Below are 22,280 nucleotides of genomic sequence, written 5' to 3' on the forward strand. Positions count from 1 at the left end.
TGTGCCACATCATTTTTCTCAGCACATCTCAATCCCTCCCAATCACTGAGGAAATGGCCTCCGCTCCAGGTCCCGCGCTGTCCCCACAGTTTTCAAAAAAGGGAGGGGTGGGTTGTGGTTACCATCAGGGGTGGGGCCTGAGGAGCAGGCGGGAGCCTTGATGTCCTCACTGTACAGTGGGCATAGTGACAACCACACCTCTAAGGTCCGGCTTGAGGGCAGAGGGAAAACCCACAGGCTAGATAGAACCTTTAGCGCGAGACAGGAGATCTTCAAATGAATGTCCCTCCACTCGCCCTGATGTGATCATTACTCTAACATCTGGGCTGAGCAGATGGGTCAGTCTAAGGAAGGTGTCTCTGGCCCAGTTGGCAAGGAAATAACCCCAGGTGGACTGTACCCACAAACCCGGTCCCTGCCCCCCCCCTTCCCCCACCAGCTTGGCCTGCTATCATCAGGGAAGCCTCCACCTTGGACCCATTGTTTAGCATTTTGTCTGTTTGTTTGTTTAAAGATTTATTTAGTTATGCACACAAGAACTTAAGTATAGGCCAGTGGTGTTGGGGTGAGAGGATTCCCCAGAGACAGTGGGGAGCAGAACAGGCAGATCTGCTGAAATACACTGCTGAGGAGGGCAGTGGGTAAAACAGGAGAGGTCTGCTGGGCCATGAGGATCAGCTCCCTGGCTGGGGATCGAACTTGTGCTGCAGTGGCTGCTGATAGCTTCGTATCAGCTGTGACTTAGCTGTGACTTAATCCCTTGTGCCACCAGAGAGGACCAGTTTTTCTTTTAAAGATCAAGGGGGCACCGAACTTACTGGTGGCCACAGGCCACAGAGACTGTGAGTCATTTAAGCAGGACTCTGGCCTGCTTTTTCTTTATCCTTCTGTTGGCCCTGACCTCAGTATCGTTGACTGCTTTGGAGGAGCAGTGGCCTAGCAGTTGAGAAAGTGAGCTTATCTGGACAATACCAGGGGCTGTCTTTGCTCCTGTATCCATGGGACTTCAGGTCAGGCACCACCCTTCTGTAAGCCCCAAGTGTTTTCCTTAGGTTATTACTAAGGGTTCTTTCTACTAAGAGTTTGTAGGGTTTGGAAGTCAAGGGGAAACTGCCAATTTCAGAACGGACTTAGGGTTTGTACAAGAATATGGTTTCTCCATGGGGCCATGTAGGTGATTCCTTCTATCTTCATGGCCTCACTTTGTTAAGAAGAGACCTGCTGTGTGTGGGCAGGCAGAAAGATGAGAAGGAGAAACATTTATGTTGCTACCTCTTAACCTTCACAGATCTAGGGAAAGTCTGAGCCCAAGAAATTTCTCAGATACAGAATACTTCGCATAGCATTTAAACGGTTCACAACTCTGAAACCTGCTTAAGAGAGGCCTTCTCAGCAAGGCCCACTGGACTTGAATACCTCTTCCCGGAGCAGCCTCTGACTCCTCCTGAGATCCCAGAAGCCCCGAGAGCTTCTCTTTCCTGTGTCCTCAGAGAAGCCGCCAGCCCCTACCTCTGCAGAGCAATCCCAAAGGGCAGGCCAGGCTTACTGTTCCTGCATGCCCTGTGCCTGGTGCTGAGTGGGCATTAGCAGTTAGTGGGGACCAGCTCCTGACGCTGGGGTGGTGTGGCCTAGCCGTATTCACGGGGTGGACGGGGTGGTGCTTGTCTGATGTTGAATGGGCCTCAGACGCACAGATAATTTGCTTGCCCCAGTTGTGGGCTAAGGTGTGGGTCGCCTGTAAGTTGTGTTGCTCCCAAGGAGCTGGGCAGGTGGGGAAGTCCATTTGAGGGCAGTCTCTTGAGTCCTCCCCTCCCCTCCCCCTCTTCTGTTCTCAAATTCCTCCTTGGTCCAGCTGGAGCTGAGTGAAGCCAAGTGTGAGGATGCACTGAAGACCCAGAAGGCTCTGACCGCAGACCTGGAGAACATGCACAGTGAGCTGGAGAACATGACCCGGAGCAAAAGCCTGGTACTTGTCCCTTCGTGGTGCCATGGAGACCCAGCCAGCACAGCCTGCTGATACAGTGTGGGCCTGCTGTGCACTAAGCACTATAAGAGGGACAGTAGCAGTTAATGGGGACCCACTGCATGCCAGCTGGGAGATACACACATCCAGTGGTGACCTAGGTGCTCAAAAGGCTGAGAGTGCAGGCATCCTGCTGTGAGCTGAGCACAGTAAGAGTTATAAGGGCATAAATGAGGGTAAACTCCTTATGTGTTCACTTCTGCAGAAGTTCACAAAGACACCTTTTGTGGACCTTTGGGTGCTCAATACTATGGGGTGGCATATCATAGGAACCTATTGTTCGCTCAGCACCCTAAGTGAGTATACAGTTTTCTCTCCTGCATCCAGAGCACGCTCACTATTGTAAGTGGTTCATAGACGTCTTTTGCAGTCCTACTGTGCGCCCACTCTTATAAAAAAGAACTTGGCCATTATTACTGGATGACTCCATAGCTAATCTCCTAAGTGTAGCTAAAGCATCGCTCATGTGTCCACGTAAGTTCACTGCTGTCACGAGCCCAGCCGTCTACTAGGGCCTGCTGTGTGCTCAGCCCTGAATGGCGACAAATGAACCTAGGTTAGGAATCCATTATGTTGGTCAAAGTGAAGTCCCTTGTCTGTAAAAGGTTGGCTTACATTTTTAAAGCCCTCAAGGTTAAGTGTAGCTAGAAATTTATAGGCAAAATTTGTCTTAAGTTTCCTGTTAGCCTCTTTGCTCCAGGTTTTATTTGCACAAGATTAAGGGGAGCTACCACAAATGTGCTACTGTCATACTCCACACAGACACACACACGCACACAGAGCTGTCATCTCACCCGTGCATTGGCCTACACCTGGCCACCCTTATCGGTAGATGTTCACTCTACTTCCGGGAAAAGCCCCCCGTGATCTTCATCAGCCCTCTGCTGTCTCCCCTCAGCCACCCCGCCTACCTCACCCGCCACTGTCCCGCCTCCCACAGGTGGACGAGCAGCTGCACCGGCTGCAGTTTGAGCGCGCCGACCTTCTGAAGCGCATTGATGAGGACCAGGATGACCTGAACGACCTCATGCAGAAGCACAAGGACCTCATCGCTCAGGTACCAGCCTTACGTGGAACAAAGCTTGGTGGCCTTGGGTTGGGTGACAGAGATACTGAGGCGGCAATGTGGTTGAGCCTTCCCTGCTCGTTAGACTTGGAAGGGGGTGGGGAGGGGCTTAAATGCCACAAAGGTAAGTGGGACTGTGAGAATTTGTGTGGCCCTGAAGAAGAGACCGCCACTTTTAGATGGTCTGTGCATCTCTGGAGGACAGCTCTGCCAGGAAGGATTTTATTTATTCATCCAGCTGCCCACCCTATGCCTAGCTAGCAAAATACTTAACCATCCACCGAACATCTGCCCTTCAACCCACCCATTCCCCTGTGCGTCGTTTGTCGGTCCACCCACCCATCTCTTCCTCCTCCTACCCACTTACCCCCTCACCCACCTGTCATCCCTCCATCGCTCATCCACACCACCTCTCCAGATACCTATTAATTTAGTCAGTATTTCCTGTACACCCACTGTGTGTTAGCTACTGTGTGAAATACCAAGGACTGTGCACTGATGACAAAGCTCATCCCATTCCTGCTTTCACATAGCTTATAGTTTAGTGAGCCGGATTGGCGCCCAGAGCAGCGAGGAAACTTAAATCTGAGCTAAGACTCCTGACTCAGGTGGGAGGGCAGGCAGGCAGGCCTCCCTGAGAAGGCCTGTGGATGGAGGAGAGGGGTTAGTAGTTGGAGGCGAGTGGTGGGTTGGGGGCATGTTCCAGAAGGGGCTGCAAACACAGGAGTTTCCTGTTAGCATCTTTGCGCCAGTTTTTGTTTGCCCAGGATTAAGGGGAGCTACCACGAACATGCTACTACAGGTGCTACAGAGCACCTGTGAGTGCATTTGAGAGGCCGGAGAGGGGAGTGGAATATGAGGCGAGCTCGGTGAAGTCTGCAGTGCAGAGGGGTTGCCCCATAAGCTGTGACCAGTTTGGTGTATTTCATGTGTGGCAGAAATCATACAGCGCAGGAAGGGGGCAGGCGCCGGCCTCCCTCGCTACCGTCAGCTCTGTGATGACAGGGTCTCCTGTCTAGTCCATCCGATGCTGAACCCCAGAGCCTAGAAGAGCACCTGGTGTGGAGAGGTGTCCAGGGAATAATGCTGAGCAACGAAATCTGTGCTGGGGAGAGAAATGGCAGCTTGTGCTGGGGAGATGGAGTAGAGACGGGGAGGAGAGAGGGATGCAGGGCAGGACAGGGGGCAGTTTAGGGTGGAGCCAAGGAACGCAAGAGGATGCCAGGAGGTGTGTGATGGTGGGCTGGGAGCCCTGCTCCCTTGGACAGCAGGGAGTGTCTTCCGTGCACACCCTCCCCCCAGGAGAGCCGCACTGAAACGCCCGCTGGGCTTCAAGTGCATCCCACAGAAGTGTCATCTGAGGAAATGTCTCTTCCACAAGGTCTAATAGTAACAAAAATAATCAGTCATATCATCAACATTAGATGAGGCACCACACAAAATATCCTGTGCCAATTTCTGCACTTGTGAGCATACTTATTTGTATTCAAAATGGGATTTTCTTTATTTGTTTGACTACACAAGAAGTATATCCATAGATCCATGATGAACCACTTAAGTAATGAACACCTGCGCAGCACTGAAGGTGAGGTCCCCTCCCGCCTCTGGGCTCCTCCTCTTCGGTGATAATCACACTTGGCAGTTTGGAACTACTTTTTTTTTTCAAGGATCTTTACTCTCCATTGTCTCATCTTATTTCTGAACAAACCCTGTGGAGAGGAGCTAAGCAGAGACCATCTCAGTCCACTTACAGCTGGGTTAGTGAGGAACAGAGATGTGGTGTGACCTGCCATGGCCTGTTTCTAGAACTAGAAATCCCAGCTACCCTCCACTCAGAATAGCTTTCCTCCTTCAAATGTGGTCCCGGTGCCTTGGCCAGGCATTTCTGGCTGGGCTGTAAGGGCGTATAAGGGCGTATAGTGAGGTGCTAGACAGTTGGCCAGAGCTACTCGCTTATCTAGCGGGACTGCCTCGGAGGCCATTGGGGAGTTGGTGAGAGGCAGTGTTTCAGAGCCGCCTTTGTCACAGAGGCTCTGAGAGACACGGACATCTGTGGGTGCAGGAAGGAGGGGTTTCCAGCAGTGGCTTCCCAGCAAAGCCTGTGGTCTCAGGGGGGCACGTTCTGTCTTCCAGTCTGCCACGGACATTGGGCAGATCCAAGAACTGCAGCTGCAGCTGGAGGAAGCCAAGAAGGAGAAGCACAAGCTTCAAGAACAAGTAGGTGCTCAGAGCTGCCAAATTGTGGGTGACTGGGGGAGCCTTCCCTCTGGGGCTTCACAGCTGAACCCTGAGCTGTGAAGCAGCTACGGATGAGGCAAGGCTGCCCCGCAGACAAGCAGACGGACACACGCTCGCTCACTCTTTCCTGCACCTGTTCTCAGGCTCCTCAGCCATTCGATGCTGGGCTTGAGAAATGGCTGCCCTTTGAGAAATGGCTCTGAGGAAAAGGGGGTGACCGTACAAGGCGATCATCAGCCTTTGTGAAATCTTCCTTGGAAGCATGTACACCCTCGAATTTTCCTCGCTTTCTAGTAGGTTGCTGTTCTCCATGAAACTTTCAAAGCCCTGCTAGAACAAAGGCACATGCTGACTTAGGGTGACCATCAGTGACAGGCCCAGCACATGCCCGTAGACACTGAGTAACAGGGCACCTGACAAAGTCATCCCACAGGGGCCACTTCCTGGGTGGCTGATATTACTTATCGGGCTCTGATCCCCGTCAATCCTCACACAATAAACTGAAATGAGAGTCAAGGAAGGGGATCCATTAGCCCAGCTTGTCCAGCTGAAAGTGGTAAAGCTGGGTTGGAAGCCTGATATGAATGTCTGGCTCCTAGACCCACCCTGGGTTGTGCCCTTTGAGGCTGGCGCCTGCCGCCCCCAGACTGACTCCTTTACCAGAGCAGGCGGTGGAGGGAAAAGGCTCCCTGGTTGAAAGCCCCGGGTTGGATGTTGAAGCCACAGGAAACCTTGCCACCCAGCCCTTGAGGCCCAGGGCGGGGGCCAGGGTGAGGCTTTCAGCTGGGAACCTGGCAGTTCTTGCCTGTGCTGCGGCATGTAGCCCCTGAGAAGGAGGCTGTGTGCATGCACCTGGGCCGGGGCTGGGTTCTGCATCTGCTTCGGTGCTGGGATCCAGCGCCAGCAGGTGGCCAGTGGGACTCTTGCTTTGTCCCCAGCTCCAAGTGGCCCAGATGCGCATCGAGTACCTGGAACAGTCCACTGTGGATCGAGCCATCGTCAGCCGGCAGGAGGCCATCATCTGTGACCTGGAGAACAAGACAGAGTTCCAGAAAGTGCAGATAAAGAGATTCGAGGTACTCAAATGTAAATATTGCTTCACCTACAGTGACGAGAGCTTCTGTGTCCATCCACGCAGCATCCGTCTGCCTGCCCGTGCATGCGCCTTGTCTGGGTGTATAGTCTCACCCGTCTCCCACGTACGCTCCCTCTTTCCCTCCCCCCTCACCTTTTCCTTTCTCCCATCCCATTGTGCCATCCATGCAACCCACCCACCATCTATTACTCTCTGTCCCCTTGCACCATCACCCAGCCAGCCATCATCCCCTGCATTCCGCCCTCTTCCTTTCTCTCTTCATTCTTTCTTCAGTCCTAAACCCCTCTGTCTGCCAGTCTCTTTATCCACATCTCCAGTTCCACTCATCTCTATCCACTTATGTGCCCAACACTCATTTTGAGCAGAAATCTGTTTTGCACCTGCTGTATGCTAGGCTGTCTTAGATGCATGAGGACAGGTGTATTGGAGAGATTCTGATTTGCACAAGCATGGAAATTTGCAGGAAATATGAATAAGATGTGCACACAGACACCCTTAAGATGAATAGAGAGGGCTGTGAGCTTTAGAGGGTGGGCGTTCTTTCGGACTGGGGAATCAGAACTATTTCCAGGAGGAGGTGACAGTGATACTAGAGCTGGGAGGACAAGTAAGGCATGGGTGGGCTGGAGTGAGGGGTCAGTGATGATGCTCACACTTAGCACAGTAGGTGGATGACTTCACTCCTTCTATATCTGTTCATCAGTTGCTCTACTTGACATTTCTGCAGCTCTGTGGGCTGGGTTGGGTAGGCCTCACCTAAGGTATGAGAAAATGACCCCAGAGAGGTCAAATGACTTATTCAAGATAAAATAGGCAGTGTCAGGGACACCTGATGTTCACTCCAGCCTGATCCCAGGTGCTAGAGGCTGTGCGGCCAGCTGGTTTACCTAGAGGATGACAGTAGCCTCGGCCATCGGGGGGGTCTGCATTACTCGTTCTGAAACATTTTCTCCCAGTTCCCTGTTGGGCATGGTTGTTTTTTCTTTAAAAGACATTTATTTTTATTTATGTATGCATACAAGAACTGAGGTATACACCAGAGGTACAAGGTGGGGAGGCTGGGAGGATTCACCAGAGACAGAGTGGGGAGCAGAACAGGCAGATCGATGAAGTACACTGCTGAGGGGAGCAGCGGGCGACAGAAGCGGTCTGCTGTGCCTTGTGGGTCAGCTCCCTGGCCGAGGATCAAACCCAGGCTGTCACAGTGACCGGGCTGAGACAACCCCTAGGCCACCAGAGAGGCCCTGGGACTTTGGTATCTAAGGAGACTGCTGTGGATGTAGAACAGAAAAAACTCTTTTTGCCTTGACCCTCAGTGATTGTCAAAGCTGCTCAAGGGCTTCCTTAGGGCATAATTGTTCCTGCAGATCATTATGAAATTTTGATCCATATATTTAAAACGATTAAGGACATAATGCTATAGCATAGTTTTGCCTATTATTTTTTATTCGATTCTAGCATAATTATGTGATGGCAGGAAAGAAAACAACATTATAACAGAAAAACCATTTAATAGCAGATACTATCTCCAAATGCACTTTCTGCCTCTGCCACTGTAATTTGAACTTAATAGAACCCAAGTTCTTGAGATGGGGTGTCTTAGCCACCCGATTTGAGAACTACTCTTAATCCTGCCTCCCCCTGCCGCCCTTAGACACCGTTGTTAAGCTCCATTTGAAAGGTGAAGGAGGGGCCCTCTCTGGTGGCCTAGTGGGTTAAAGTGCAGCACCATGAAGCGATCGCAGCCGCTGCAGCAAGAGTTCAGCCCCTGGCCAGGGAACTGACCCACAGGGCACAGCAACCTCCTCTGTCTCTTCCACTGCTCCCCTCAGCAGTGCATTTCCGTCTGTCTGCTGATTCTGCTCCCCACTCTGTCTCTGGAGAATCCTCTCACCCCCTGCACCTCTGGCCTGTACCCCAGCTCTATATGCATAAATAAATAAATCTTTTCTAAAAAGGCAAAGGAGAACGGAATAGTAACACTCTTCTCTTAGACCATTGTTCAGTCTCCATCTGAGACTCAGGCAAGGCGCTGGCAGCGTCAGCGGGGGTCGGGAATGCCCGTGTGGGCTCCGTTTATGCCAACGCTGGACTATTTGCCATCAGAATCTTTTGGTCCCAGGCTTGTTGTCCACTGATGAATTCTGCAGAGCAGACCTGGGTTGGTTTTCTGTTGTACTGGTGATGCCCACGGCTATTCTCTCTCTATTGTTTCCTTGTGTTCTTGGGGCTTTTCGCCCCAGAGAAAGGAAAATACCATAAAGTATTAGAGCTGATGCTCAGGGAGATTATCTAAACAAAACTCATTTTGCGTATCTGGAAACCTGAACTCTCAGGACCACTTCACTTCCGCAACCAGGAGATGAAGGAGGGCTGCCACACATGGTCATCCTTCCCAGCCCTCAGCCAGCGTGGCCTTCGTGCCAGGCTCTGTGCTAACAAGCCTCTTGCACTACTTCACATGTTCAGTCCTGATAGCGTTCCTGGGTGTAGGTGCTGCCATCACCCTGTTTGCTCAGAGAGGTGCATTCACCTGCCCAAGGTCACACAGCCAGGAAGAGGTGGGGGCAGGGTGTGAATGCAGAGCTCAGGGTTCTCCTCAAGATGCTGCACTGCCTCTTGGCTGTCGTTTTCTACTCTTGTGTCAGGAGTCAGGATTGCAGCCTGACTACTTTATAAAAAGGCAGAGAGATTCAGGAGAAAGCTGCCTGTGTCACGCCCTGTCCTCCGGCTCCACCTCCACCAGGTCCTGGTGATCCGGCTTCGGGACAGCCTGGTCAAGATGGGCGAGGAGCTCTCACAGGTCGCCATGTCTGAGTCCCAGCAGCGGGAGAACAGCCAGTATTACCAGCGGCGCCTGGAGGAGCTGAAGGTGGACATGGAAGAGCTGGTGCAGCGGGAGGCTGAGGCCAGCCGGCGGTGCATGGAGCTGGTGAGTGCAGCCGGGACCTGGCCTCTGCCACTGACGGGCTGTGGCGGAGGGAGCCCTCTGCCTCTGAATCAGTGTCTGGGGGACCTTTGGGGTCTGTGGGGGAGGCATCTGGGTGCTTCGGAGTCTGGGGCTTTCGAGTAGGTCACAGAGGGAGAGGCGACAGGGCAGACACAAAGCTGCCGCTGGCTGCAGACCCTACTCTGGACTCAGAGCAGAGCGTGCCACTGACCGCCCCTGGAGGGCCACCTACACATCCCACTGCAGCGGCGGGTGGCCTCCGGCAAAGGGGGAGATGCCACACGCCCGGATGTCTATATATATCATGCATCCATGATATATAAACCTCTCAACAACCCTGGCAAGTTAGAATTATCCCCATTTATGGATAAGGAAACTGAGATTGCAGATGCATGCGATGACCTGACTGAGGTGAGGCTAGTTAAGTGTCAGACCTGTGTCTGGACTATGAACAGCGACACCCAAGGTAAAGTGGTAATGCTCAGGCCGCCAGTTTATTGCGCCTTTGCTGTGTACCAGGTTTGGCTTAAGCCCTCCTCATTTAAACCCTGGTTTCAGTACTGTGGGGAGGGTATCGGTCTTACCTCCACCGAACAGATGGGGCGTCAGCACTCCCGGGTGGGGCGGTGGGGCTCGGCGTGTCTCCGTCACCTGCCCACGCCTGCGTGCCAGCAAGAGTCCAGTCCAGCTCTGCAGCCTCTGCTGTTAGGCGCTGAGCGCCCCCGGCGTCCTAAACTTTTTAAAATCTGCTTCCTTCCCGGTGGGAAGGATTCTCCTTCTACTCAGGTGTACTCGCCCTGTAGGACCTTAGAGCCTCTCAGAAAGCCTGCTCCTGCTTTTCATCGTGAGGGCAGATACCCCTGAGACTCCACATTTTTGCTTTTGCGACCCAGGGAAGAGCAGAAGCTCCTCTGCTCACCACCACAGAACCTTTGCTGAGACAACCCACAGGGTGTCCAGGCTTGGCCAGGGGCTCTGACTCACAGTCCTCTGCTTCCCTCCCAGTCCTCCCCGGATTTGGCGATAGGTGTCACCAGCTTGTCTTCCTGCAGCAAGTATAGTTCTCAGGCCGCGCGTTCCCACGGCTGGTAACATTTCCATCACCTTGCCCTTGATGAGCCAGCAGCCTGCCTGTGGGGGCGGGGGGTGGGGCGAGGCTCTGCACAGAGACCCTAGACACAGAGACCCTAGACACAGTCAGGCCCATGAATCCCACCTCCCCACCCATGGCAGTGAGAGGGGGGAGGAGGGGCCTTTCCTCCACCTGACAGGGTACCTTCCTCGTTAACCAGCCCTCTGCCTCATGCAGCAGAGCTGCCTCCTGCCAGCCTCGGCTAGGAGTGAGAGACCATCTCTGGCCTTCCTCCTCTGATGTCTTCTTGAACTGGCCGGACACCCAGACAGTTCGACAGATCAGAGTGGTTTTCTTCCTTTTTCCTTTTCTGCCTCTTTATCATCTCCTCGCTTTTCTTTCATTCCCAAGGATAGGTTAAGGTATTGAAAGATCCTAGAATATTGACAATGTTATAGTGCAAAGCCCCCTATGACCAAAATAGAAACAACACAAGCCTGTAGAACAGAAAGCTTGTGTATATGCTGAGAAGCTAGACCTAAATCTCACCCTGTGTCCTGACCCCAAAAGTGTGGATAAGTTTATCATGAGTAGGTCACAGGTTGAAAGAGCTGTGGGTTGTTGCATGTGAATGATGTACACCTTTAGCTGGCGCACCCACATGTCCAGATCTGGCTCAATTACTCACCATGGAACTTCTCTTCCTGGAATAAAGAAAAGTGAAGTTTTGCTATTAGTTTTAGTAAATATACTTCCTCTTTATGTTGGTGCATTCATGGCTGGGTGGTATTTAGTTTCCTAGGACTTCTGTAAGAAGTTGCCAATCACTAGGTATCTTATAGCCACAGAAATTCATGCCCAGTTCTGAATGTCAAAAGTCTAAAGTCAAGATGCTGTGCTCTCGATGAATGCTCAAGAGGAAAATCCTTCCTCACCCTTCTGTGTTCCAGGGGTTCCAGGAATTCCTTGGCTTGTGGCCACATCACTCCACACTCTATATGGTCTCTGTCTCCTCTGATGTGTGTCTCAAGTGTCTCTGCCCACTCTCCTCAGAGTGACACCTGTAATGGACTCAGGGTTTGTGCCAAATTCTGGTTACTTTCCCCTTGAAATCTTTCCCTTATTTGCAAGACTTTTCCCAAACAAGATCACACTCAGGGTCAGGTTAGATGTCACTTTTCAGGATAGTGCACCCTTCAGCTGCTACGGGAGGATGGGTCAGGCTCTGCTTTGCTGCTGTTCTTCAGCTCTCCTGTACAGCTTCTTGGCCCGTGATTCTGTGGTCAAGCAAGGCTCAAATGGACACGAAACTTGTCAGCCCGTCTTCAGCTCACCCATCCTTTTGCCTTCAGGTGTTGTGAGCAGTCTACACTGGGACAAGTAAGGAAGTTGATTTTTATATCACTCATTTATCCATTCAGCATGTATCTGTCTGTCAACACTAAACCCTGGTTGTGGCACAGAGCTGGACGTTGATGGGAAGGGGACTTGCTGTTTTGTGGGCAACTCCCAGCCCAGGGGGACAGTCCAGTGAGCACAGCCATTTGCTGGGGCCCTTCCCAGACCTCCGAGGAGGCGTCATCTCAGCCCTCAAGCACTGTGACCCCAAGTTGCTTTCTCCTATCCCATCCCAGAAGACGGGGTGCTGGCTTCATGCCCTGTATCCTCTATAAACATCACCCAAACCCTGCAGGGCCCGATCTCAGTGACAGATGTTGGGATCCAAAGGAAAATCAGACAGTCCTGCCCTCAAGGAGCTCCTGCTGAGTGCAAGATCACTGAGGCCACTGCTAGTGTATTTTGCAGCGGATGCTCAGAACTTTCACAGGCAAAACAGGGTCCCGTGTATTGAGACTGGGAGGATTCTTAGAAGGTTAAGCTCTGGCTCCATGCCACTGTGACCATCACAGATCCTTAGGGTAAAGCATGGCCCTCCTCAGTGCTTCACTTTCATGTCACTCCCAACAGGTAGAGGAAGGGCAGGTGAAGGGCTTTTCCCAGGGCTGTAGGGGCAGCAGTGGCAGAACTGGGGCCAGGGTCCCTGTGTGTCTCCAACTCCAAGGTGATCACCAGGACAACTCACTGCCCTTTAAGCCCAATCCTGATGGGCAGTGGCCCTGCTCTGGGGGACCCCCAAAAAGGACCCACACTCCGAGCCTGGTGAGAAGTAGGGAGGATGGTGATGGCTCCCCTCCCCCCGCACACACCGGTGACCCTTCCCTCCTGTTCCCCAGCTCGTGCCATTTGTCACTGTAGGCGTCGGTTGAAAGGGGTGCGGGTTGTTGCGTGTGAACGATTTACACCTTTCACCGGCACGCCCGCACGCCCAGATCAGGCTCAGTTACTCGCCATGGAACTTCTTTTCCTGGAAAAAAGAAAAGTGAAGTTTTGCTACTAGTTTTCGTAAATATACTATTCCCGGTGACTCCGGGAGCCATTATGTAGAAAACGACCTTCTGGCGCTACATCATTCCAGTTGCTTTGTCACTGGAGCGATGAGACAGCTCATCCGTGGGTTTATGCCCTGTTGTTTTTCATTGTCACAGACTGCAGGGGAACGTCTCAGGCCCAGGGCAGGGGACCAAGCCCCTGTTTTAGAGGCTGCTGCTGTTGTGTTTACCCTTCATCACCTTGACCTAACTCTCAAGTCTCAGCTTCGCCTTGAGGATGTTGATGGATTCTGCAAGTTTCCTGGGTCTTGTAAAACTTAGGAGGTACTTCTGCTGACCTTAGATATCCACACAGGGACACAGCTAGGATGTCAGGGCTCGTTCCCCCAGTGGCTCTGGCAGATTGACGGTCACTTCTGACTGTGCCCTGTTAAGGTATTTTTCCAAATCCATCCACTTCTGTCCCATCCCTTCTTCCTCTGTCTTTATTTAACACGCCCTCTGGTCTGGGCGTCTACAGTTACGTTCTAAATTATCTCCCTGCTTGTCTGCACTTCTGCTCCTCTCTGAAGAATATCTGTTCAGAAGGGGCACATGTGACTCTTCTGCTGAGAAATCTTCCATGACATTCCATTGCCTTCATAACAAAGCTCCAGCTCCTTCCCCTGGTCTACAAGAGCCTCTGCAGATTTTTCTGCTTGTCATTTCCATGCATGTTTTACTCAAGAATGAGAGCAAGTGTTCAGGGCCCAGCACTATATTATTTCTCGACTCACCTCCCTTGTTCTCATGCGTCCCTCTGCCTGCCTACTCAGCCTTCAAAATTAGATCAGGCATCATTTTCAGGAAGCCCTTTTGCTTATCTTTATAACTTGCTAGATGAAGCAACTTCTTTGTGTTCCCACAGTCCTTTGTGGGTGCAAGATCCTTGCAGGTAGCACCCAGTTATTGTAGTGGCTTGAGTTCTTATCTTCCTAGACAGAGGCCCCTTGAGCTTCTAGCCCCTGGTTCAGGGCCATGTACAAGGCAGATTCACAGTAATTGTTCACGAACTAGTTTCCTCCCAATGTCACCAACACCCTGCAAGGCAGTCAGCTTTACCTCTTTGGAGACCAGCACAAAACATATGTATTAAAAATTGGAACTTTCAGATGGACACAGCCTACTATGTGCCATTTAGTAAATAGCTGGTTGTAAGGGGTGGTTTAGGCCTGACAGAAGCAAGAACTGTGCCCTTGGAGAGCACACCATCAGGAAAGATGTTTGCAACCCTAAGAAACACTGATACAAGACTGGATACGTGAGTGAAACAGAAAGTGATTTTCTACAAGCAGGAACCCAGACAAGAGTGCATGGAGGATGCACCATTGGATTTCTTAGATAAAGTAATATTGGATAGCAATTTTGGGGAGCTATCCTGTCACCCCTCATGTTCAGTGTGACCACCTCACACTGGCATTCAGTAGACGTCTAGCGAATTCCTGCTGTGTGTCAGGCATGATCTGCAGAATGGCAGAGATGAGCCACACAGAGGGATCCAAACACAGACCCTTCACTTCCTTCTCTCCTCCTCTCTCATCAGAACTCCCCCACAGAGTACAAATGCAAAGTCACTTCCTCCCAGTTCTCTTCTGCCTTCTGCTCTTCTTCAGCTCACGTTTGTCTAGCCTCAGACATGTCCCCCACCTCTCTCCCTTCTGCTCTCACCACTTGTTTCGAATGTTGGGGGGAGGCTATCTTCTTAATTACCCAAAAGTGGCAGTGTTTTATAAAACAACACAGATTTTTTTTTTTCTTTCACAGTTCCAGAGACCAGAAGTCTGAAATCAAGGCTTTGCTAGGGAGCTATAGTCTAGAGTTGTGCTTCCTCAGAGCTCTAAAAGAGAGTGTCCCATGGCTCCAGGCATCTCTTAGTTGCGGCTGCCTAACTAATCCCTCCCTTCCATGGTCTTCTCTGTCTTTGTACCTGTCTTCTTACAGGTGTGCTAGTTTTAGGAAGGAAAAAAGACAGTAGCAGTTCTAGCAAACCTAATCCCAACCTTTCCAAGACCCAGAGGCAACTTCACAGCAGAATCTAATTCTGAGTGGAATTGAAGGCCTCGCTGGAGACTATGTACTTTTAATAATGTTTAAATAAAACATAGGAGCATGGGTGTGATCTCCTTACCGAGTCGGCTTGTCAGCTGCCCGGGCAAAGTCATAAATAGTTAATAGACAACCACTTATGGCTCTACTTCTGTTAAATCCAGCATCAATTATATATGGCCCATGAATTACTTATGTGGTATTACTTTGGGGTATATTTTCTACCTTCAGTGGGGAAAAGGAAAAGAATTTGAGGCCCGAAAACAGATGAGGTGAACTGGTGAATTTCCCTGTCAGGAGAAAGCCTCCCATGGACATGATTGAGAGATTAGAGTGAACTTGGCTCTGAAGGCCTTTGCCAGACCACCAGGAAAAAAAAAGCTTGGGACAGTGCTGGGCTTGGAGGTAGTTAACAACCAGTACTTCAAGCTAAATGGAGTCTTGGTTTATAGTGTTCGCCAATCTCCGTGGTGTAAATCCTACCACCAGGGCAGACTTCCAGCTAACACATGCCATTGTTTAACACAGAACTGGGAAGCAACCCACTGTAGCACATCCTGCTAAGGCACTGATCCCACTGATAAGATATGCTAGACGAAAATACACTTCAGAAGCACCGACGACAGTAAAATGTTAGTAAAGCACTTAGGAAGCAATGCACTGTGCATATGTTCTCTTTGCTGTTGACATGGTTTTATTTAATTTCAAGTGACTTCGCTTAAATTTTAGTAATCGTTGTGCTTCTGGCTCACTAAGTTCCTGAACATTTAGCAATCAGCTCTTGCAAACTGGTAGGCTCTGGATCCAGCACCTCAATGACTTGATGTCTCCTTGGTGTGGGGCCACCATGCCCTGGGCAGGAGGTCATGGTGGAGTAGAAGAAGCTTGAATGTGGAGTCGGAAGTTCTTAAGTCTCATCACGTACCATCTTTTTTAAAAGAATACTTCTTGGGCATCAAAACTTTTCTTGAGAGCGTACTTTGACTTCAGGCATAAGGTGGGTGCTCACATGCACTCAAAAAAGACATACAAGTGACTCAGGCCACGGCCCCCCAGCTTTCTTCTTGTCCACTTTCTCCTGTCTTCTGTGTCTCTGGCCACAACAGGTAGAGTCCTCAGGAAACTCAAAGCCAGTTTCTATCTAGTTCCATGTTTGTTTGTTCTTTACCACCCAAAGATCTATATTTCTAAACTCTCCACCCTGCCCCTGCTTCCCAGGGAGTTGAGGGGTCAATTCATCAAACCCAGAGTTGAGAGTTACCTTTTGAAAAGTGCTCAGCATTTTCTCTCGCAAGTGGCTGTGAACTTCTAAGCTAAAGATTAATTATTTTGGCTGGGAACTGAAGTATTTAAAAAGACTTTCCATACGGAGGACATTTGGGGCCACAAGCAGGTGTAAATAACACCTTTTATGGCTCTCCCGACAGGGAGATAGCTCTCCTAATTAGTGCACGTTATCTCAGTGTGATCTGAAATGACCCACCACATTTATAAACTCTTGTGTTCATGGACTGCTTTCACTCCCCACTCGTAATGGCCTCCCACATACCTTCCCAGAGGGCTGACTGACAGGGGGCTTCAGGGGAGAGGGTATCTAGGCAACATGGTCTCCTGTTTGTCTCCCCACGAAGAATTCTTTTCAAAACACGTTTGATCCTTAAAGACCTAGGGGCTGTTGCCAAGCCACAGACACATTTCTGAAATGGAATTCTTGCAAGCTGTCTTTATCCCAAATGGTGAATGTGCTTGTCTCAATTCAAAAGGTGTTATCATCTAATGAAATGAGTTTCTTTGCTTCGGCTTCTGAGATGAGATATCTTGATAATAAAATCTATTACCCAAAGCCTACCTAGGAATAATTGGGTCTATTACTCCCCGACGCATGGCTTTGTTTCTGCATTGGAAACAGGCACTCTAGTAATTAATCAGAATTTAAAGTTGCTAATACCAATTACAAATAATGTGTGGAGTCTCGAGATGGCAAACAGAAGAGTAGATACTAATCTTGTCCCCTGAGACTTCATCAATTGAACTTTTGTCACCTTAGACTTGCTGAAAATGAGAGTAACTTCACTCTGCAAAGTTAATTACTTAAAAAAGAAAGGGGGGAGCTATTGATTGAATGTTGCAGGTGTACATTAAATTATTCAAATAAATCCAATTTAAATTGTTTAGATGAGATTATGTTTCACTTAATTGCACATCAAAGAGGCTAGGGAAGGTTAATCTTCACAAATGAAAGTAGGATCATTGTCACACTGCGTATGCTTGGAAGACAGGGGGTCCCAAGGAAAACCGGAGGGCCCAAGTCAGACTCTAGTGCCCTGATTCATCCCCCAAATTGCAGTTTGGTCTGAAGGGTAAGTTATCTTTAGGCGCTGTTTTTTTTTGTTTTTTGTTTTTTTTTTAACTTAGTTTCATGAAAAAGAGTCAGAACTTGAGGGTGAACCAAGCTCGGGGAAATCTGGCAGGTTTGGAGTTGCAAGGGCATGGAAGTGGGAAAGGATGAGTGAACTGGTCTAATGTGTAACTCTCTGGGCAGTAAGTAACAGAAACAAAATTCAAACCATCGCCTTCTCCACCACTACCCGATCATCCCCACCATCACTGGCATCATCCTCCCCACCATCATCTTCACCATAAATGCTACTATCACCACCACCGTGGTCGCTGTCACCATCACCACCCCCACCAGAGTGAGGCAGAGAGCAGAGCCCCTTTAGAAGTTGGTGAGCTCTGAGCTTCAGAGCGCAGTGGTTGAGGCAAACTTTTCCACTTAAAGAATTCTGAAATTCACCGCCTATGTACTGCGTCCCACCTTGTAATCCATGAGCTCACAGGTGCCTCCTTACTTGTGCTCAGTGTCTTGAGCATCACTTATTGGAATTCTGCCCTTTCCCCAGCCTTCCCTGGGCTGCATGCCAGGTAAATGATGTGGAGTCTATCCTGCCGCGTGTCACCTCTGCCACCACTCAGATAATTAGAATCAACACGTTCATTTCCCTAGCAGCATTCTCATCTTACCCCCCGAAAAATTTTCAAATGGAAAAAGAAAGGAAAAAACACGCTACGTCTGTCCTTGTTCAAGCAATTTGCAGTTGTCCACAGCTGACATCTACCCAGCTGAGCAGCAGAGCAAGCTTTCCTGTTTGCTTTTGGTGGGAGATGACATGGTCGATACTGTTATTAAAGTTTGGCAACGGTTTAGAGACAAAGCGACTGGCTGGAGAGAAGCTTATAAACAAACACTCAGGGAACCCTTTGGGCTCCTGCCTTGGTGAGCTAATTGCTTGGTAGATGGGGAGGAAAGAAAGAGAAGACTGATGTCACCTCTCAGTAAAAAAAGGAAAAGAAACTCAGCAAATAAGATGACTTTCACTTCTTCCTGAGAACCAACTCTTCCTGAGCTTCTACCCAGGTAGCAGTTGGGTGCCAGAGATATGCAGGGATATCCTGTCTGTATAGGGCCAAATAGCGAATAGTTTAGATTTGTGGGCTGAACCGCCTGTGTCAGAATTACCCAATTGCTCCTATAGAGCAGAAGCAGCTACAGACAATACATGAATAAATGAGCGTGTTTGTGTGCCAATAAAACTTTATTTACATAAGCAGGCTGTGGGCCAGATTTGGCCCATAGACTATGGTTTGTCCATTCCTGCTCTAAGCAGAAAAGTGGTTGAGGCTGGACAGTAGGCTGCATGTAAACCCTGACTCTGGCCCTTCCAGACTGGGTCCCATGGTCAACTCGGTTGTCTTGTCTGAGTCTCAATTTCCTCACCTATAAAATGGGTTATGAGATAGTCTGGAAATGAAGGATTGTCTGTACATATTAAATGATCCACTAATTGTAGTTCATTTTTTTAAAAAAGATCATTTATTTATACATACAAGAGATGGAGTACAGGCCAGAGGTGTGGGAGGGTGAGAGGATTCACCAGAGAGAGTAGGGAGTAGAACAGGTAGATAGACTGAAACACACTGCTGAGGGGAGCAGCGTGTGAGATAGGAAAGATCTGCTGCGCCATGTGGGTCAGCTTCCTGGTCAAGCTATGGTTACACATAGCTCGATGTGCTAAGACTTAACCAGGGAGGCTTACAAATTATAACTATTCCTAGCCCTCACCTCCTCAGCCCCCACTAAAAACCTGAAGGGGTAAACTGCACAGTTTCTGGTTGGCCCCAGCTAAAATTGCAGGTTTGGTGATGCAGGCCTTTTTGTAGCTCACTTGAAAGTCTAGTGGCTCCGAGTTTCTACTGGTGCCCTAACACACCCAGAGGCCTCCTCTGCCTCAGCCTCAAGGCCGTGCCTTGGCTGGAAAATCCCATGTACATCAAGGTTCAGTGTACTCACATCCACCGTCAGAGCAAGTTTATGTTGCAGTTTAATGTTGGGCCAACATGCAGGCTGTGTCTGCAAGTCAAGGACACTGAGTTTCAAATCCAATGTCATGTTTCCATTTTATTTGAGTGTGTGTTAAGGACAGGGCCCATAAGTTTCAGGAAAGGGCAGTCTCTACTTTTGTGTGATGATTATTAATAGTTAAGGCTCACTTAGCCAGACAAGGGAAAAGATTACTCTTCATAGGGAAGTGTGACCCTCCTCTTGATCTGTGATTCTATGGGTTTGTTCATTTGTGTCTTTGGGGGTGTCAGCAGGAGGGTGATTTTAAGTGGGGCTACTTATAACTTGTATCTACCTATTATGGTAGTTGTTGCTATTATTTTTATAGCAGCCTGTCATTTATGCCGAACCCAATGCATATCATAAGCTTTATGTCAACAAATTCTTCTGAATTCCTGTGACCTACCATCTTGCTTTTCAAAATGTGATTTGCAAACCAGAAGCCATGGCTGCAGAAATGCAGAATCTCAGCCCCTGCCTCACACCTCTGAGTCAAGAAAGAGCTACTTTTTTTTTTTTTTGAGAGAGATTTATTTGTGCATACAGAACTGGGGTACAGGCCAGAGGTGCAGGGGCAGTGAGAGGATTCACCAGAGACAGAGTGGGGAGCAGAACAGGCAGATTGACAAATACACAGCTGAGGGGAGCAGTGGGCGGGTCAGGAGAGGTCTGCCAGGCCATATGGATCACCTCTGGGGCTGGGGATCGAACTTGCACTGAAGCAATTGCAGCTAGCTTGCAGTACTGAGTCTTTGCCCACTGTGCCACCAGGGAGGGCACAAGACCTACTTTTAACAAGACCTTCAATTCACTTACATGTACCTGAGGGACCTGATGTAGGTATTTCATGACATCACTGAGGAGATGGAAGCTGAGAGAGGTTAAGAGAGGACTTCCCATCCCACACTGTCTGCTTCCCAAGTTAGCTAATGGTTCCTCACAAGCCAAAATCTGTGATCGGTTACTTTCCTTCTGTTCCTTTTCCCCTCAATGACACCGTCAACTTCCTGTGGGTAGGTATCACTTTTTGAGCTTTCCAGAGTGAGTTCCAAAAGGTAACACGCTCAAAGTGGGTGTTCAAATGTCTGCTACCTGTTGAGTGACTTCATGGGACATTTGCAAATGCAAGAGGTGGGTGTGTCTATCATCATCAACTTGGATGGTTTCCTGAGCACGTGTGCCCTTTGGTGCTTTGAGTCTTTAGTAAAGAGTAATAAGACCTTCTGCACTGTTAGAGTCCAAAGGCTCTTAGAAGCTTGGAGCATCTCTGTTTTCTTTCCTACCGAGCTGGTTCCAGCAAACAGAACAGGCAGGGGAATACTGAGGTTTAGATTATTTTCCACCTCATTATAGCATACAGATTCCCTAGAATGATGCTGTTCAATGTGGTGACCACAAGCTTTAGGGGGCTATTCACATCTTAATTAATTAAAATTAAATAAAATTAGAAATCCAGCTACCTGGTTGTACTGACCACCTATCAAGTGCTCGAAACCACATGTGAACAGCAGGCATAACCTCAAGCAGACATAATTGTTTTGTGTATAATGCAAGTTCTTCCCCTTTGTTCCCATTTTATTCACAATTCCCTTCCAAACTTCTCCCTAGGTAGAGCTCATCAGACCACACGCCACTTGCTTTTCAAAGCCTTTTTTATGCACATATGACTTTTCTCATCATATTATTGTTGTAAGAAAAAGAGGGTTTGTTCATGGAGACAGCAAGAGTAGTGCGTGCTTGGTGAAGCACCCTGTGAGCCCTCCACTCCTTCAGTTACACCTCACCTGAGGTCACCCTAGGCTTGAGCTGGCAGGAATGCAAACATGGTCATCTATTCTCAGTATTTTTTTCCATCTTTCCACAAGATGGACCACCTACCTGCATGTGTTTGAAAACTAGAAAACTCTTTTTTGAAAAACTCTCATGCCTGCTCATTAACTTTCCCTTCCCAAACACAGGAGGACCTCCTCATGATCAATATGGCTACTCAGTATTTAGACCATGAAGACTTTGCTGGTATTGGACTAATAGCATCATAGAACGACAGTGGACAAGACCGTAGCGCTTAAAGTAGAGAATCTTAGGCCTTGTAGCAGCTCAAATCGTTAGACGTTCATAAATCTTAGGAAGTTGAACCATATATATTTGCCATTTGCTTCGTTCAAGAGTGATTGAATACAGTTGATTTCAGGCAGCTCAACCTAAGAAAAGTGTGGAGTACCAAAATTCATACATTGTTAAAATTTTGAACTCCTACACTACGGAATCTTAGATTTTTAGAACAGGGACAAGTAAATATTTTTTTTATTACTTCCTATATTTTTATATCATCCTTAATTTTAAATAATGTATGCTTTCTCATCTCTGATACAGCCCCACCACCAGTTCACCCTTGTAACAACATCTCTTGTGCTCTTCCCACCCCTGTTTTGCTCTTACTCCCTCCTCCTCACTGCAGAATGTCTCTGGTTTATAGTTGCCTGCTAATTTTGATTTTTACTCTACTATCCTCCTATAAGTGAAATCATCCAGCATTTTTCTTTTCTTTCTGGCTTACTTCACTGAGCATGGCGCCTTCCCACTTCATCCATGTTGCCGCAAATGGCATGAGTTTATCTTTTCTTGATTGCTGAACGTATTTCATTGTGTGTATATACCACATCGTCTCGGCCCCAGTATCTGTTTTTGGGCATTTTGGGCGTTTCCATAGCTTACCTATTGTGATTAGTGCTGCAATAAACATAGGGGTGCAGGTGATCTTTTGAATTAATGTTTTTGTGTCCTTTGGGTAGATTCCTAGGAGTGGGATTGCTGGGTCATAGGGAAGCTCCATTTTTTTTTTTATTACAAAGTTTATTTTTACATCATTTTGCACATTTTTTTTCCCATCTGATTGTAATCCCCGCGGGTTTCCCATCACCAAATCACCCCTGTGCCACCACCATAGTCCCGTGCATT

At 48.9% G+C, this 22,280-nt stretch overlaps 1 protein-coding gene across 1 annotated transcript in view; it reads left to right on the forward strand.

Annotated features, from left to right (window-relative positions):
- Window positions 1-22,280, forward strand: part of MYO18B (myosin XVIIIB) — a 230,720-nt gene that overhangs the window by 162,424 nt on the left and 46,016 nt on the right. The window contains exons 34-38 of the mRNA XM_004690853.1: window positions 1,853-1,966; window positions 2,964-3,080; window positions 5,223-5,306; window positions 6,266-6,403; window positions 9,170-9,355. Coding sequence (XP_004690910.1) covers window positions 1,853-1,966; window positions 2,964-3,080; window positions 5,223-5,306; window positions 6,266-6,403; window positions 9,170-9,355 — 639 coding nt within the window. The remainder of the gene's footprint in view (window positions 1-1,852; window positions 1,967-2,963; window positions 3,081-5,222; window positions 5,307-6,265; window positions 6,404-9,169; window positions 9,356-22,280) is intronic.

The sequence above is a fragment of the Condylura cristata genome, unplaced genomic scaffold (assembly GCF_000260355.1).
Source record: "Condylura cristata isolate star-nosed mole 26May11 unplaced genomic scaffold, ConCri1.0 scaffold00029, whole genome shotgun sequence".
Classification (NCBI taxonomy): Eukaryota; Metazoa; Chordata; class Mammalia; order Eulipotyphla; family Talpidae; genus Condylura; species Condylura cristata.